The sequence below is a fragment of the Hylobates moloch genome, unplaced genomic scaffold, assembly GCF_009828535.3.
Source record: "Hylobates moloch isolate HMO894 unplaced genomic scaffold, HMol_V3 SCAFFOLD_10, whole genome shotgun sequence".
Taxonomy (NCBI): Eukaryota; Metazoa; Chordata; class Mammalia; order Primates; family Hylobatidae; genus Hylobates; species Hylobates moloch.
The window spans coordinates 84,160,630-84,179,535 of NW_026652285.1; the positions used below are offsets into that span (position 1 = coordinate 84,160,630).

The 18,906-nt window shown below is 42.1% G+C and overlaps 1 protein-coding gene across 6 annotated transcripts in view; it reads right to left on the reverse strand.

Moving 5' to 3' along the window:
* Positions 1-12,013: 12,013 nt before the first annotated feature.
* SUSD1 (sushi domain containing 1) overlaps positions 12,014-18,906 on the reverse strand; it is a 135,668-nt gene continuing 128,775 nt past the window's right edge. For all 6 annotated transcript variants that reach the window (XM_032164871.2, XM_058445864.1, XM_032164872.2 and 3 more), the window contains 2 exons: positions 13,382-13,475; positions 12,014-13,006 (listed from right to left, as the gene is read on the reverse strand). In XM_032164871.2, coding sequence (XP_032020762.1) covers position 13,006; positions 13,382-13,475 — 95 coding nt within the window. In that variant the 3' untranslated portion in view covers positions 12,014-13,005. The remainder of the gene's footprint in view (positions 13,007-13,381; positions 13,476-18,906) is intronic.

Consider the following 18,906-nt stretch of genomic DNA (forward strand, 5'->3'; position numbering starts at 1 on the left):
CGCCCGGCCGGAGAGGTTCTTATGAGTCATTGCATTGCAGGCCACCAGCCAGACATCATGTGAGCCATAAACTGTCATATAACAGCTTTTCCAACCACAATAACAAAAAAAAATATTCTCAGAACATAGATATACACAGAATACGGTCCTTGTGTCAACAGTCACTTGTGTGGGCTCAGCGCTGACAACAGTGCTGTGGCTACTCCAGGTATGCCTGCAATCCCTCTTTGAAGCTTGCCATCAGGGCTGGAAACACATATTTTTGGTATTCTGAGTCCACAAGTGTAGTATTTTTACATTGTGTTTGATTTTCGGAAATGGTTAAAAGTCATTCGCCACAGACTTCAATTTATAAAAGAAATGTCCAACTGGCTGGAAAGGATGGTGGAAGGAGAGAGGGGTGGGAATGGTTAATGGGTACAAAGAATATAGAAAGACTGAATAAGACCTAGTATTTGATAGCACAACAGGGTGACTATAGTCTATCATAATTGAATTGTACATTAAAAAATAACTAAAAGAGTATAATTAGATTGTTTATAATACAAAGCATAAATGCTTGAGGGGATAGATACCCCATTCTCCATGTTGTGATTATCACATATTGCACACCTTATCAAAACATCTCATGCATTCCATGAATATGTACACCATGTACCCACAAAAGTTAAAATTAAAAATAAAAAAAGAAATGTCCAACCGGCTAAGTTTTAATGATATATATTTTATATGGATATATAATGTTTTTACCCTACATAGACAGAGAAAACTGTAAAGTAATAAGACTAACTGATGTTCTTTTGCAGCTCATAAACACTCCGCAGGCAATTCCCAAAGGTAACTTCTTAGAAAAAAATGTTAATACTAATAGTGTCACTGGAATATGCATTTAGTCTTTCAAAGAAACTACTTAGAAGGACAATTATAATTCAGTTGAATATCTAGAATGTTTTGGGGAAGTCTCATTAGAGTTACACTTTGTCTAGAAGATGTCTTTTTAAATGTTATTTTGAAAGACTTAATAAGCAAATTGTCCCCTTCCTTTACCCACTTCCTTGCACCCCCCCAACACTCAGCCAATCCAATGCACTGTCAAATTCTTCATTTTTATTTTGATAACGTCTCTTTTTCATTAGAACCTTCCTCTCTAGTCCCTGTATTTCAATCTTTAATGTTGTTCTTTGTGCTATTTCATGCCTTTGTTTACATTCTTACACACACACACGCCCCATTCCTGGAATTTCCCCCCTAGTCGTCTCTGCCTGAAAAAAAAAACCCTACTAACCCTTCGAGGCCAGCTCAAACTTCACCTGTGTGGCCCTTGCTGGCCTCTTGTACTTATTCACTCTGTCGTTATGCTTGTCACTCTGAACCACTGTGTAGTATAAAAACTCCATCACTGAAGGAGCTGGGTAAGGTGTTGCTGGATGTTGTGAAATGAAGGTTAAACTGATTTCTCAATCACAGGGGAAATTCAGCATCAAAATTAAAGCAAATGATGTCAGTTCATTTCAGTCAGAGGTCCAATCTGCTAATAAATAATGCTACATTAACAACAGGAAGGACTGAATTTTATGCTTCCAGTCTCATTCCTTTGAAACCATATTGGGAGGCTTCCTGGATACACTCAATATAGAGAATACACATCTAGTCCTCCTTTGGGTTTAAGAAATGTGACTAAATAGATGGGATCAATTAGAAGCCATCAATTAGAAAACAGGAGTATTACTCAAGGAAAGACAAAATTAGTACTTGGTAATAGAAAAGTTGAAGATACATAGGACGGGCGTGGTGGCTCATGCCTGTAATCCCAGCACTTTGAGAGGCCGAGGCGGGGGAATCACCTGAGGTCTGGAGTTTGAGACCAGCCTGGCCAACATGGTGAAACCCCGTCTCTACTAAAAATACAAAAATTAGCCAGGCATGGTGGTGGTTGCCTGTAATCCCAGCTACTTGAGAGGTTGAGGCAGGAGAATCGCTTGAACCTGGGAGGTGGAGGTTGCGGTGAGCCAAGATCACACCATTGCACTCCAGCCTGGGCAACAGAGCAAGACTCGGTCTCAAAAAAAAAGAAAAGGTTGAAGTTGTTGTGTTAACTACTACATAAAAAAAATCACACCTGCCATTTTGATAGTGAAAATTTTGGTCAGCTGTCTGATGCCTACCCAGCTTTCTACTCCAGTGTTCTCACGTTCTTCATTTGTTGCTTCACTTTCTCTGGTACAAAAACGAAAACAAAAATACAGGTATGACACCACAAGCCCAGACAGCAAAAGCAAAAAAAAAAAAAATGGGATTATATCAAACTAAAAGTTTCTGCAGAGCAAAGGAAACAATCAACAAAATAAAAAAGCAATCTATAGAATGGGAAAAAATATTTATAAGCCATATATCAATAAAAAGTTAATATCCAAAATATTATATGTAAGGAACTAATACAACTCAACAGCAAAAAAAAAAAAAAAAAAAAAGCAAGTTACTTGATTTTTAAGAAATGGGCAAAGAACCTGAATAGATTTTTTTCAAAGAATACATATAAGTGACCAACAGGTATATGAAAAGGTGTATGACTTCACTAATCATCAGGGAAATGCAAATCAAAACCACAATGAGCTTTCACTTCACATCTGTTAGAATGGCTATTATCAAAAAGTCAAAAGATAACAAGTGTTGATGAAGATATGGAGAAATGAAAGCCTTGCACACTGTTGGTGGGAATGTAAATGGGTACAGCCACTATGGAAAACAGTATGGTAGTTCCTCAAAAAATTAAAAATAGAACTACGGTATGATCCAGCAACCCCACTTCTTGGTATATATCCAAAAGAAATAAAATCAGTACGTGGAAGAGGTTATCTGCACTCCCATATATATTACAGAGTTGTTCACAACATCCTAGACACGGAATCAACGTAAGTGCCTGTAGACAAATGAATGGATGAAGAAAATATTCACACACACACATAAATATCATTCAGGCAAAAATGAAGGAGGCTAGGCATGGTGGTGCATGCATGTAGACCCAGCCCCAGCTACTCTGTAGGCTGAGGCAGGAGGATTGCTTGAGCCCAGGAGTTCAAGACCAGCCTTATCTCAAAAACAAACACAAAAAAAACAGAAACAGAAAGAAGGGGAAGAAGAAGGGGAAGAAGGGGAAGGAGAAGGAGAAGGAGGAGGAAGAAGGAAGAAGAGGAGGAGGCGGAAATCCCTGTCATTTGCAACAACATGCATGAACCTAGAGGACACAGTGCTAAGTGAAACAAGCCAGACACAGAAAGGCAAAGGCAAATACTGCATGATCTCATTTGTAGGTGGAACCAAAACAGGAGAACTCATAGAAACAGAGAGCAAAAGGGTGGTTACCAAAGTTAGGGGTTGGGGAGGAATGGGGAACGTTGGTCAAAGAGTACAAACTTTCAGTTACAAGATGAATAAGTTCTGGAGATCTAATATACAGCATGGTGACTAGAGTTAATAATGTACACTTGAAATGGACTATAGGAGTAAATCTAAGTGTTCTCACCACACACAAAAAAGGTGAGGTGATGGATGTGTTAATTAGCTTGATTGAGGTAATCATGTCACAGTGTATAGGTGTATCATATCATCACATTGTGTGCCTTAAATACATAAAACTTTTATTTGTCAATTATACTCCAATAAAGCAGGACAAAGTATACAGGTCTGACTTCCAGAGAAAAATATCAGCAGACTTGAAATATCTGATCATTTTTCCCCCTGGAGGAGGGGATCGTACAGTTTTTTTAATTGATGAGTAACAATTTTATGTAGTAAGCCTATTCACTCTTTGTTAATCATATTTATTGCAAACAAGTTTTTCCCAAATGTTTAGACATTTATTCCTATTTATTCTCACACTTCCCTGATAATTCATTGAAATTGAGATCAAGACTTTATTCTTAGCAGGAAGTACTTGTACTTCTCTAAGTGACAGACAGGCTCAAAGAGTGGGCTTAAGGGTGGACCCAGGGCAACTGCAAATAGGCCAATTAGACAAAAACATTCAGGAACCTGGTAGTTAAAATAAATAAATTAAAACTGTGGTGATTCAGCAAGCTTATTTCTGGAAATAGTTTTTTTTGATCTACATACTTTGGTTTTAGAGTACGTGGCACAAATATTGAATGTGGACCATTTCCAAAATACAATATAACTCAGACTAACTTAAATAATGATTCCTTTTACTGTGCATCGAACCTCACTTTTTTGTGTTATGGATGACTAAAAAACAAGTTTTCTTTCTTTATAAGCATTAGCTTTGTTAAAGCAGACGTAAATGGTACCATAACCACCCTTGCGATGGGGCTGCTGAGGGACTTCCTTGAACATAGATTGGAAATTCACTGAGATCAGAGAACGTTCGAGCTTTCCAGTTGGAAAACACTTGAAAGTTCAGTCTAGCTGGGCATCCTCTCTTTTGGACCCAATCTCCGGTTCTCATTTCACTTGGAAAGTACCTGCTTAAAAGAAGTTTACTTCCTTGTTGCTCAATTTAGACCATTTATTTTCCTTTCAGCTCACCAGAAAGCAGCATGATGGGTGACCAAGCTAGCGATTATGCAAAGCAGAAGTCATAGAGTAAAAATGGTCAATGCGTTTGAAAAGGGTTTACTTGGTCACCCATCATGTGCCACTGCACTCCAGCCTGGGGGACAGAGCAAGACTCTGTCTCAAAAAAAAAAAAAAAAGAAAAAAAGAAAAGTGTTTATTTGAGTTCCCCAAAAGTCAGGCTAACATGCAACAGCAAACTACAGGTGGTACCAACCATACCTTTTTGGGAAATTAGTGAAGCCCCAGGATTGAGGGCAAACTGAACAAGTTGGGTGGGAAATCAAGGGCCCGTTGGCAACCTAGTTGCAGGCAGGGACTGAGGACGATGACCTGGTTAGCCTTAGAAAGCTAAGCGTGTGATACAATCGATACAGACCATCACAGGTCAAGTGTAGAGTAAACATGGTTAGCTCTCCCAGGCACACAATCAACTGCCCAGAGCTGTTCTACAATGTGTATCTCTCCAATAAAGGCAGACTGCCTCATTCCCTCCAGAAGTGGCTTTTCATTTATTTTATCTCATGTGGTGACAAGCTTTAGTCATTCTATGCCTAGCTCTCCTAAGATTCACAAGCTCTCCAAGCTAGATCTCCTAGGTAGGTTTCAGCTCTACATCTAGCTCCACCCCCATCTAAGTAGCATCTCTTTAGAAGCCTACAAGGGTCTGAGGCAGGGCAGCAGCAGCCTGCAGGTTGGAAGAAAGGAAGCCACAGGAGTGGCTAGAGAAATGAGGGAAAGTAAAGGAACGTGGCTAACACCAGGGATGAACAGATGGAGACTCTGAGAAGTGGTCTCTGGGGGGTCGGGATGGGGACCTGTCCTTTTGCCTTTGTGAAGTTTCTTCATTCTCCATCTAATCCAGAGAATTGTTTTGGAGGCACCAAACTCAGGCTGACATTCAGACCAAATGGTTGTGTATTCATTTTCCATGAGAACTCTAGTAAGAATGTTCACGAATGCAGATCACAGGAAGCCAAGTCAGATTCAGAAAGCTGATTTGTGCCCTTGGAACCCAACCAGAGTGGTGGTGGGGTACTTAGGCTAGAGTCTCCAAGGCTGACAGCCCCCTACATCATCTCCTCGATAGGGCTACATGCAGTGTGGACATTGACATTCTCTAGCCAGGACCTTGTCCAATGCAGGAGTTGCACTGCCCAGCCGCTGCTCTCTGACTATCCATTCCTAGGCTCCATAATGACAGCTCCCCTTTTGTGGGCACTGCCTGTGTTTAGGCAGAAGGCAGCATTGTAGAGGGCCTCACTGCTGTCCCTGACCATCATCAGCAGAGCAAAACCCATGCAAACCATCAAGGGTACTGGAGCTCATCTGTTGCACACCAATTCTGGTGTTCATCTCCGTGACATCCCAAGCCACAGTCATTATCGCAAAACAACCCAAGTTCCCTCTCATCCTTGGAACTGAGTCCCCTTTCACGTCCTTGGGTCTCCCTTGGATGGCGGGAGTCATAACTCATGGCTAAGAGCTATAGGTGCCCCTTACCTCCTCTGCCTATCTCTGCTACTTACAGCTACTGCCAACTTCTTGGCTTGGAGGGTCATGGGGTCTAAGAAGGACCTTTGTGCTCTCCATTACTGGGCCCTGGAGTTCTCACCACCTCTGGAAGCTTTGAATCTGGTCAATGTCTCCTTACTTGCCAAGCCCACCAAGACTCAAGATGGCTGCTCCCAGGGACTAAAGCACAGGGCTAACTCTTCAGGTCCACACACTAGGTTCTCCCCCATCTGGCAGAGGTAGACTTTTGCAGACCAAGCTCATAAATTCTGAATCCTGCTAACCGCAAGGCTAGGGGATGGGACACAAGCCCATGGACCCAAAGAAACAGTGCCCTTTCACTCCCCCAAATCTCTGTGCTGCTCAAGTGAATGCATCTGGTCAAAGGTGAGAAAGTCAATTTATAGGCCCAGCATGTGACAGCTCTTGGCAGCTTTGACACCACGTGGTAGAGGGTCTGGAGGTCCCTCAATACAAGCCTGGAAAGAGGAGCTTCAAAGAGATCTCCACTCAGAGAATATGACTTGTGTCCTCTACAGCAACAGAAGACACAGGGCCTCGTATCTGATTCCAAGGATAAGAAACCCAAGGGTCAAGCGGTGGAGGCTGCCAGCCTAGTGGCAGGGCAAAACAAAAAGAACAAGCTCCATTTCCACCAGTCAGAGGACAAAGGCCCTAACAGGTAAGAAAACTGAAGTCTGTGGCTGGAGCCAGCAGTGATGGCAGGATAATCCTCTGTTTGGCATGCCAAAAATCTATGAGTTTCCATGGGTCAAACAGACACTCTAGGAAGCAATTGTGCTGGAAGAGCTATCTTGATGTGATTTCCCAAAAAAAGCCAACTGGCAGAGCAAAAGCACTCCTGCGCTTTCAGGGGCTGGAGCTGAGATAGAGGCCAAGAGTTCAGAATAACAAAATATAAAATAGCTAGGCAAGCACAACAACACATACATATGAATGACCTTGTAAGTTACAAACTAGAATACTCAGGCCAGCCTCGGTGGCTCACGCCAGTAATCCGAGCACTTTGGGAGGCAGAGGCGGGAGGATCACTTGAGGTCACCAGTTCGAGACTAGCCTGGCCAACATGGTGAAACATCCCTCTCTACTAAAAATATAAAGATTAGCCAGGTGTGGTGGCATGCATCTGTAGTCCCAGTTACTCGGGAGGATGAGGTGGGAGAATCGCTTGAAGCAGGGAGGCAGAGGTTACAGTGAGCTGAGATTGTGCCACTGCACTCCAGCCTGGGCAACAGAGTGACAGAGTGAGACCCTGTCTCAAAAAAAAAAAAAAAAAAAAAAAAATTAACAGAAAAATAATGGTAACTTATTCTTACTTGGTATAAACAAAAACCTATTTTAAAGTTACAGTAGGTGGTATTGGCACAGAAATAGATCAGTAGAACAAAAGAAGAAGTTCAGAAATAGACTTTAGCATATGATTCAGTATATGATTTCAAATCACTAACGGAAAAAAACAGTCAATGAGTTTTTTTTTTTTTTTTTGGAAATAGGGTCTTGCTCTGTCACCCCGCTGGAGTGCAGGGCATGACCATGGCTCACTGCAGCCTCAACCTCCCCCGTTCAAGGGATCCTCCCACTTCAGCCTCTCAAGTAGCTAGGACTACACGTGCGCACCACCACACCTGGCTCATTTTTGTATTTTTAGTAAAGACAGGGTTTCACCATGTTGGCCAGGCTGGTCTTGAACACCTGGCCTCAAGTGATCCACCCAGCTTGGCCTCCCAAAGATTACAGGTGTGTGCCACTGCGCCTGGCCCCTGGCAATTCTTATTTTTTGTAAAGATGGGGTGTCGCCATGTTGCCCAGGCTAGTCTCGAACTCCTGACCTCAAGTGATCCTCCCACCTCAGCCTCCCAAAGTGCTGGGATTACAGGCATGAACCACTGCTCCTGGTCTCAATGACTATTAATAGGACAACTAGCCAACCATTTAACAATGATTTTTATTTCAAAAGATACCTTCCCCAGCCTCACTCCCTACCCTAAAATAAATTATAGATGGATTAAAAATTTTAAATGTTTAAAAAAATGCTAGATTATATTTAGTATCTTGAGATTAGAAGGTCCAACACAAGGAAAAAGACGGATAAATTTGACTACACAAATTTAAAATTTTTGTGTGGCAAAATATAATACAAACAAGGTTAAAAAAAGGTCATCATTTTTAGAAATTATAAACTAGAAAAATTGTTTACAAAACATATGACAGAAATTAAAATTACTACAATATAAAGAGCTTTTTCAAATCAAAGACAAATAGGCCAAGTACTGAGAAAAAGACAACTCACAAAGACAGAATTAACAATTGGCCAATCAACAAGCAAAATAATCAGAGAGATGCAGACAAAACATTGAAACATCCTTCTTCACATACCAGATTAATCAAGATTAACAATACAACAGCACTCAGTGGTGTTGAGGCTTTCTGCTGGTGAGAGTATAAATTTTTGTATAAAAGTCTTCCAGCAATCTGCACTGTAAAATGTACATAGTTTCCATTCCAAAAATTTTACTTCCGGGAATGTGGCCTAAGTGATAATTGCATACTTTCATACAGACTTTTATAAGGACAATAAACATCTGAAAATATTCTAAATGCACAACAGAGTATTGGTTAAATGAATTATGGTACAAACTTATAATGCAGTCATGAGTGACATGAAAAATGTGATGAGTGAAAGAATGATGTTACAAAACCACACACAAAATTTGACTCCATTTTGGTAACCCTGAGTTGAGTTTGACTCCATTTTGGTAACCCTGAGTTGAGCCCAAAAAGTATGGATCTAGATGTGCATGCCCCACCCCCCACCCACCACACACACACACTCCACCACCACCACCGAAAGGATTCACTCTCTGAAACAAGAGCACACACTGCCTTTTAAATTGACTTGCTTCATTGACTCACCCTCCCCACAAACTGGGGCACAGAAAAGGCCACGCCCTTCCTCCCCAGAAGCAGGCACTGCCTTGTTCGTTCAGTCTAACCAATAAAGGATGTGGTAGGTAAAAAGTTCTTACAACGCTATTTGATTGACTTCTATGAGACCATTGAGTTCCTCTTAGAAGAACAGAATAGGAAAACAGAAGGTTTAGAAAATCAGAATGTGAGATTAGCAATGAAAAGGGAACACTGAATGTTCTTTTTTATTTCCTTTAAAATCAATTTAAATATTAACTTTATTCCAAGCTAAAGTGGAATTTCAAGATAATCACTTCTGCTCTGGTCTTACCTTACGTGCCCCACTGCAATTTCAGGTCTTGAGTCAGAGAACAGACTATTTCCTCTTCCCCTTAATTAACCTCCATCCATTTGCTTGGTTGTTTGTGGATCCTTCTAGAAGGGATGGGCGGAGGTGCCTTACAGTGAAAAGACAGGTATACATACACACACATTGTATATATAGATTGGAAATTCAAAGGCCTGACATTCCTGGGAACCAAAAAGTCTGTCCAAAGATTAGCTCCATAGCTAGCTCAAGGGCTTTCAAATGCCAGAAAAGAGAACTAGGGCAGCCAGAAGACTTGGCCCCACAATTCAAGTATTAACACTGAGCAATTCTGTGTTATAATTTGCAGCAGTTAGAGGAAATCCCAAAGTCCACATTTTTGCTATTTTAGTAAATTTTTTTGGATCTCACTGTGTCACCCAGGCTGGAGTGCAGTGGTGTGACCATGGCTCACTGCAACCTCAAACTCCTGGGCTCAAGCGATCCTCCTGCCTCAGCCTCCTGAGTAGCTGGGACTACAAGTGCACGCCACCATGCTCGGCTAATTTTTAAAACTTTTTTTGCAGACATGGGGTCTCACTATGTTACCAGGGCTGGTCTTGAAGGCCTCCCAAAGTTTAGTAATCTTATATGAATTGCTTTTACTTTTTTGCATTGTACCCAGAAGGTGATGTTTTACTTAATATTTAGTCAGTTATTTTAACCAGAAACTTTTAATACTAAGCAAGGGGGATTTCTTCCTTTCTGTGACAATTATACTACATTCCATGTGGACAACTGTATCTTTGGCAGTTAATTCTAGAGCTGGAAATTAGGGAAGCAGGTAGTATAGAAGCATACAGCATTTACAAAACTGGCAAAAAATAAAATAAGTCAAGGGGAGGCTCAGATTCTCTCTCTGGACAAAGATGGGCTTTGAGGAAAGATCCTCACTCATCAGAGGCCCAGCCCTATGCTAACCACAGTAATTTGTATTGATACCCAATTTAGTTCAGGAGCTATAAAAATAGTATGTTTGTGGCCCGGCGCAGTGGCTCATGCCTGTAATCCCAGCACTTTGGGAGACCAAGGCGGGTGGATCACGAAGTCAGGAGATCGAGACCATCCTGGCTAACACGGTGAAACCCCGTCTCTACTAAAAATACAAAAAATTAGCTGGACGCAGTGGGGGGCGCCTGTAGTCCCAGCTACTCGGGAGGCTGCGGCAGAAGAATGGCGTGAACCCGGGAGGCAGAGCTTGCAGTGAGCCTAGATAGCGCCACTGCACTCCTGCCAGGGTGAAAGAGCGAGACTCTGTCTCAAAAAAAAAAAAAAAAAAAGTATGTTTGCATTATTGCATATAAAAATTAAAAATTGAGGCCGGGCGCGGTGGCTCACGCTTGTAATCCCAGCACTTTGGGAGGCCGAGGCGGGCGGATCACGAGGTCAGGAGATCAAGACCACGGTGACGAGACCATCCTGGCTAACACGGTGAAACCCCGTCTCTACTAAAAATACAAAAAATTAGCTGGACGCAGTGGGGGGCGCCTGTAGTCCCAGCTACTCGGGAGGCTGCGGCAGAAGAATGGCGTGAACCCGGGAGGCAGAGCTTGCAGTGAGCCTAGATAGCGCCACTGCACTCCTGCCAGGGTGAAAGAGCGAGACTCTGTCTCAAAAAAAAAAAAAAAAAAGTATGTTTGCATTATTGCATATAAAAATTAAAAACTGAGAGCTATTTGTATTCGTCTATTGAGAGAAACGGTCTCTGGGGTTTAGGATGGGGACCTGTCCCCATTATAGACCTGTTCTGGTCTATAATTTACCTAAGATGAGAGCAGAAAGAGTTTTAAATGTTGATCCTAAGTTGTCGTTGGAGGGCAGTACCCCAGAGGACAGGGGAATCATTCCTAATACTGGCAGGGGCTGGGGGCTGACAGCTGGCATTGAACACCTGAGTGTCAGGATATTACTCCCCTCTCTCTAATTCTTCCCAATAGAGCGGATACACTCTGGACTCCCTGGGGTGGAGCAGCTACGTGGGCAGTTTGTACTTGTTCCTCTTGTCTCTTCATCTGCCCATAAGCCCAAGGCACTCAGAGTCATCCCTCACTGACACCCAGCAAGCCGGTGAACACACCAGCCCACTGCATTGGGAAGCCCTTTCCTTTTGCTAAGAACTGCATTCATCTATGCTGCTTCTTGAGGCTGTGCAGATCACCTCCCTCCTCCATGGTTTTTCTTCTCTAGGCCTAGCAGGCAAGGGAGAAGGAGAGATGCCAGAAGCCTGTCTTTCCTTCCCCATTCGTTTCTTACTGAGTCTTGGAGTTAAATTGTTAGTGCCAGGCGTGTGGCTCACACCTGTAATCTCAGCACTTTGGGAGGCAAAGGCGGGCAAATCAACTGAGATCAGGAGTTTGAAACCACCCTAGCCAACATGGTGAAACCCCATCTCTACTAAACATATACAAATTAGCTGGGCGTGGTGGGGGGGGGCCCTGTAGTCCCAGCTACATGGGAGGCTGAGGCAGGAGAATCACTTGAACCTGTGAGGCAGAGGTTGCAGTGAGCTGAGATCACGCCACTTCCCTCCAGCCTGGAAACAGAGTGGGAGTCCATCTCAAAAAAAAAAAAAAAAAAAAAAAAGGAAAGAATGCCAATTCATGATTTAAAAGTAAAATCAAATACACTCCATCTGTCAACTTAGCATATTCACAGTAGGCCCAGCACCGCTTATATCTAATGTTTCATGGTTCATAATGTAGTAACATTCATAGTTACTGAAGTTTAGATAAAAGAAGTGTCACCCTCTATGGCAACCCCTCCCCTGAAACACATATGGACTCTAGTCTGGCCATGGGCTCAATACCGTTTTAAGCACTGTCACTACACTACCACCAAATCTCAGTTTCTAACAGGGGGCAAAGAGCATTTTTAGAAGACGCTTAGTAACAGAAAAATTAACCAAGGGAAGAACGATCTTAATTACGGGACATTTTTACTGGAATGTAGACATTACTTTTGAATATATAGGACAACAGGAATTGCATCAAAGCAATGCTGCCTAACAGACACAGCAGGAAACTTATTGGCATGGCCAGGCTAGTATATTTTCTCATTGTATATCAACTAATTATAGGAAAAGTACTGTTTCTAAAGTGCTTGAAACATTTGCCTGCGTCACTGTTCTCTTTTTCAATGACCTCCTTCATAAAGTCAAACTCTAGCCCAAACTTAAGCCCATCTCACTGCATATTGTAAAGAATGGATTCTGAATGAATTAACAGAAATGCTTATATAGGAGGTTGCAGAGATTCTCTTGCAGTCAATGTCTAGAGGAGCTGACCCTCAGGCATCACTCAGAGGAAGTCCCAGCCAAGATTCACAGATCTGTATGTAGCCTTTGGTCAATATCACAGTGTACATCAGGAGTCTCAAGTTCATTGCACAGAACTGGTCCTATAGCAGGGAAGACTCAGAATTCCGGAGTTTTCTCCTTATGGGTGACTCCTCAGGGATAGCCACCATCTTGAATCCAGGAATGGGGCCCAGCTGAGAATGGAGAAAGTTACAGGCCCACACGCTCCCTGGACGGAAGTCACACGGAGCCACTGCACGGGCACCTGAGAAGCTGCCAGAACACCTGCCCCAGCAGCAGTGCATCCTCCCCACTCAGTGTCCACCTGCCATCTAGACATGGAGGAGGAAAAGAAAAGAGACAAATATGAACACACTTTGGTTTTCCCACTGTGCGTCTCTATGCACAGCTCACACGCACACCCATGGGAGGAGGCGAGGGGGAGCAGCATTGGAAGCTCAGCCTCCCCTCTGTGTGTGGCCAGGGCAGCCATCACTGGTCCTGCTCTTTTCCTGGGAAGGCATCCCCCATACTACCTGGAGGTATAGGGTTAGCCATGCCTTTCACTGCTGAGTGTGCTCTGCTGAGCCAAGGACAACCTCCACCCACACTCCCTTTGACTCCCCTCACCCCCAGCTGTTCTTCATGACTCTGACCCATCCTCCCCTCCATTCCACTCATTTCTCAAAAATGACACCCTCACATACCACACCGCTGAGAAGGAGAGGAATGCGAGAATGATCACAACAGCCAGGGAGCCCAGTCCAACACCCGCCATCTGCAGCAGCGTGAGTGACGAATCTGTGGGACAAAACCACAGGCTTAGCCCAGAGTGCACGGCATCACCACCTCCCAGGAGGCACACACCCCACTGTGCTCAATCCATTTTAACCCAGAGCTTGGCCCCATTTAACAAAGAATCCCAAGAATGCCCAGCATGCCCGTGTGTCCCCTGAGTTGGCCCTGTGGATATGCAGCCTCAGGAAATTACAGTCACAAGGTATTTCTGAAAAGGAAGTGTAAAGCCAGACCATGTTAAAGTTACAAGGGGGAAAAAAGCCGATCTTGTTGAGCATACAAATACTACACAACGTGTTACATTTTTTGTTGGTCCTTTCGCAATCGATTACACGTGATAGATTTTTATGGGCCGTTTTCTTTTGCATAGAGGGACAAGTCATTATGATATTATTTTAATTTGGGTTCCAAAACTGATAGCCCTGATGGTCAGATATAGCAAAGGAATATCCTTTGTTGAGTCACCTGTCATTTTCTCCATACCTCAACAAGGATCATACTTCCCTGCTCAGCTCAGCAGGTTTACTGAGAGGATAAAATAAGAAAATTGATGTAAAAGTACTTTGAAAGACATACTTTCTATTTGGGGACCATCACATGCCAACTCCAGGGAGATCCCCAATTATAAACTAAAAAACACTCACAGTTGAGTTGCACATTTGGGCCAAGTGACTGACTTAGAGAATCATGTTCTAGATTAGAGCAAAAATTTCATTATAATTTGCAAACACTTACTTAGCACTTACTATGTGCCGGACACTGTTCTAAGCACCTCACAAATATTCACTCATTTAGGCTTCTAACCAGCCTTTACATTGGGTACTATTATTATTCCTTTAAGGAACCAAGGTGGGAGTGGTTAAGTACAACTCAGGTCTTTACAGCCAGGTTAAGAGGACTGCATTTCTATTGGAAACTCAGTACAGTACCTGGCACTAGTAAGACCAGCCATAGAATACACCTTGTGTTAAACAGCCCTGCAGAATTTGAAACCGCCTTTGCAAAAATTATAACTCAGAAAATTATAACCATGAAAAAGATCTGACCTAACTGACTCCATCTTGCTTCTAACCTCCAAGTTGCCCTTGTTCATTCCTGGGCGTAGGCTGAACTAACTTTGGGAGGAACTCAGTTTATAGTTTAACTTTGAAACAAAGACGATAATAGCCCTTTCCCCAAACAAATCCCCATCCTGTCTGGGGACCAGACTGCCTTTGCATGACTAACATATTAGCCATAATATTAGAAATTATGGTTTAGGAGTCCTGCAGCTGGAAGCTGCAAGATTCTGAACTGCTCAAATTGCTCCTAGGGCTAACATCGCTATTGTAAAACCTAAGATCAGTGCTTGAGATATTTTCTAGACCCTGGACTCCATGGATCGGCTGGCATCACCCAGATCCATAAACTGGCTCATCTGATCTTGTGGCCCCCACCCAGAAACTGACTCAGTGCAAGAGGACAGCTTCGACTCTGTGATTTCATCTCCAACCCAACCAATCAGCACTTCTGACTCACTGACCTCCCACCCCCTACCCCCTACACACTAAGTTATCCTTAAAAACCCCATCCCCGAATTTTCAGGGACACTGATTTGAGTAATAATAAAACTCCAGTCTCCCATACAGCCGGCTCTGTGTGAATTAAGCTCTTTACTGCAATTCCTGTCTTGATAAATCAGCTCTGTCTAGGCAGCAGGCAAGGAAAACTCATTGGGCGGTTACTAATTCTCAAAAAGTGGGCCGGGCGCGGTGGCTCACGCTTGTAATCCCAGCACTTTGGGAGGCCGAGGCGGGCGGATCACGAGGTCAGGAGATCGAGACCACGGTGAAACCCCGTCTCTACTAAAAATACAAAAAATTAGCCGGGCGTGGTGGTGGGCGCCTGTAGTCCCAGCTACTCAGAGAGGCTGAGGCAGGAGAATGGCATGAACCCGGGAGGTGGAGCTTGCAGTGAGCCGAGATTGCGCCACTGCACTCCAGCCTGGACGACAGAGCAAGACTCCGTCTCAAAAAAAAAAAAAAAGTGCTGCCAAGAGCCTTTCTAGAAAACATGGCTTATATTATTTGGTTGCTTTTAGTCTATAGAAGAAAAATGGCCTTGACACTTTTAAGAAGCTAGATTACTTATTTTGTTTTACTTTATTTTTATTTATTATTATTTTTTGAGACAGAGTCTTGCTCTGTCACCCAGACTGTAGTGCAGTGGCATGATCTCGGCTCACTGCAACCTCCACCTCCCAGATTCAAGCGATTCTCCTGCCCCAGTCTCCCCAGTAGCTGGGACTACAGGTGTACTCCACCACGCCCGGCTAGTTTTTGTATTTTAGTAGAGACAGGACTTCACCATGTTGGCCAGGCTGGTCTCGAACTCTTGACCTCAGCTGATCTGCCTGTCTTGGCCTCCCAAAGTGCTAGAATTATAGGCATGAGCCACCATGCCCAGCCAAGAAGCTAGATTATAAAATGGAAGGAGAAACAGTGATTAAGTGAAGAATTAGTAAAGAAAAAATATTAGGAGAGTGACTTGAATTGCAAGACAGTAAAACAGTGCAGTATTAGAATAGGAATGAATACATTGGAACAAAATAGCCTAGAAACAAATCCAAGTATATCAAATACTTTCAAGGCTTGAATACTGGAGTCAGATGTCCAAGTCTTTATCTGAACACCAACACTGCCTGTGTGACTTTGTGCAAGTTATTCATCCATTCTGTGCCTCAGTCCCCACACTGAGGGATGCTGTAATAACATGGGAATGATAGCAATACTACCCACCTCTAGGTAGTGGGAGAAATCAGTGAGTTAGTACAGGTTGAAACAGTGCCTGGCACAGAATAAGCAATAAGCAAATGTTAGCTACTGTTAATTATTATTGTTTTTGTTGTTTTGATACTGTTTCAGATCATTGGGGAAATGATAAATTATTCATAACCAGTGCTGAGAAAATTGGCTAACCATTTAGAATCAAGTAACTTTGATCACTAGAGCTTATATCATATATCAAAATAAAATCCAGATGGATTACAGACTTAAATTGAAACCTAAAAGGATTAGGAAATGTTAGTGAATATTTACCTAATATTAAAGGGAGTAAGAAATTTCTAAGCATATTTGTTAACACAGAAACCTTAAGAGAATGAGATATTTAACCACTTTAAAAAGCATGCACTTCTTATACCAAAAACTACCATAAGCAAGATTAAAAGGCAAATGGCAAGCTGGGTAAAATATCTAGAATAATGGGCAAGAAGTTAACATATAGAGAGTGTTACAGATTAATAAAGGCATACCTCAATAGCGAAATGAGCAAATTCTATGAAAAGGTAAATCACATGTAAAACATGATTACAGATGATCAATAAAACTTTGATCAAATGCTCTCTTACAAGTAATAAAAATGCAAATTAAGGCATTAAGATGCCATCTTTGTGCATGACTCATAAACATTTTTTTAAATGCCATCTTGGTGGACTAATTAACTAGATTTGTTTTGTTTTGTTTTTAAGAGAAAATACAATTCTGGAGATGAACGGGGGAGCTGGTACTTTCCTGCACTGGTATTTCATCCAATCTACCCAGTATTCCTTCCAACTTCTGTCATCAATTTTTTTTCCTGTGTACTTTTTCCTCTACACTTTTACTCTCTCTATATTTTAATCACTGATTGATGAATATGTTGAACTGAATATGACTGTGGACAGAGATCCATATCATGCATATTCTTGGGTCTGATTTCAACTCATTAATAATTGTTAATGAGTTCATATCAACTGTGCATAGCCATTCAGCTTGTTTCTAAGCCCACATACAGCCCTCATGTCCCTACACTGTCCACAAGGACATTATTGTTTGTTGAAGTCTATGAAATACATTATGCGTGCCATATTTCCCTGACCAATTACTGACTCTGTGCAAGAAGAAATGGAAAGCAATCTGACCTAATCTGCTCTTAAAGCTCCTGACTCCTGGGAACTGCTGTTTTTTTCTACCAGGGATACACAAGCCATCACTTGAAGACCTTGCTTTGCCTTGACTTCAAGTTACCATCATCTACACTTCCTTTGTACAAAGTTCCTTGTTCTTTGCTCATCTCTAGTCCTCTTACATCTCTCCATTTTCTTCAAGATTTATCGAAGATCATTTGCAATGGTTTATCCATCTCATGTGAAAATTGTACGAACCTGCCAGAATATGCTTCATCCATGTTGGAAGGCTTGAACCTATGTAGGGTAGTGAGCTCTTTTCTTTCTTCTAACTATCCCCTCACAAACGAAGAGGACACAAGCTAAGCAGGAGTTAAGGAAGCTGACTTTCTCTTGACCATCCACCAGCAGGATCTACCTGGGCGCAACTATTCCTTACTCTAGACATAGTATTGGAAAATAATCTTTATTTATTCTGCTTAGCACAATTTGGGTTTGGCCCCAGGAATGATTCTTGCTCGTAGATCAGTTCCTGGTTGTATGTCTTTCTGTCTACTTTGCATATATACTCTGAAAATCTGAGTCAATCTAATCAAGAGTGCTCACAAGTGTTGCCACACAAGCTTCTTTAGAGACTTTCCTTATTAATTCCTTACTAAGAAAATTTACAACTGGCAAATTTGAATTGTATTTTTTATAGCCTCACCATCCTTTGGTTACCCTACCTTTCCATGGTCTCATGCCAGAGAACCATGTTTATTTTTCTTCTGAATCACTTGTAGAATATTTTTTTACAAACCCAAGTGAATGAATCACGTGTTATACCCCAGATCAGTTACTCAATCTTGGAGAAAGTAAATCCATTAAGACTAAACTTCATTCTCTTTATGGTGGCTCCTTCAAGAGAGCTAGTGCTCAGGAGGAGTGATGGGGCCTTTCTGGACTTTTCTTTAACCCCTTCCCTGATAGAAATATCACACGCTGAAGAGGAAGTTAGAAAGGCCCTATTTCTACTCTCAGACTTTGTGACAGCTTGAGGACTCTCCATGGGTGTGGACATTTTTTCATGAATATATATGGGCATGGTCACTTCCTGAAAGCACCAATTCTGTTCTCCAAATGGTAAATAATAATAATAATAATAATAATAAGCACAGTGACTTCTATTTACTGTGTTAAATTTCTCTTTGCTATTCTAGGGTCTTCTCACTTGAATTCCATTCAGAGCCAAAGATGGCAAAGGAAATCAAAGTGGAAAACTAATTTAGAGATCAATAGTGCTTGATAAATTAGCAACACTGTTATATTCCATTTTTACTGCAGTTTAACAAATTACCATAAACTTAGGTAGCTTTAACCCATTTATTAGCTCAGAATTCTGTGGGTGGTAAGTTCAGGCACATTGTGGCTGGTTCTCTGCTCAGGGCCTGTATTAGTCCCTTCTCACACTGCTATAAAGAACTACCTGAGACTGGATAATTTAAAAGAAAAGAGGTTTAATTGACTCAC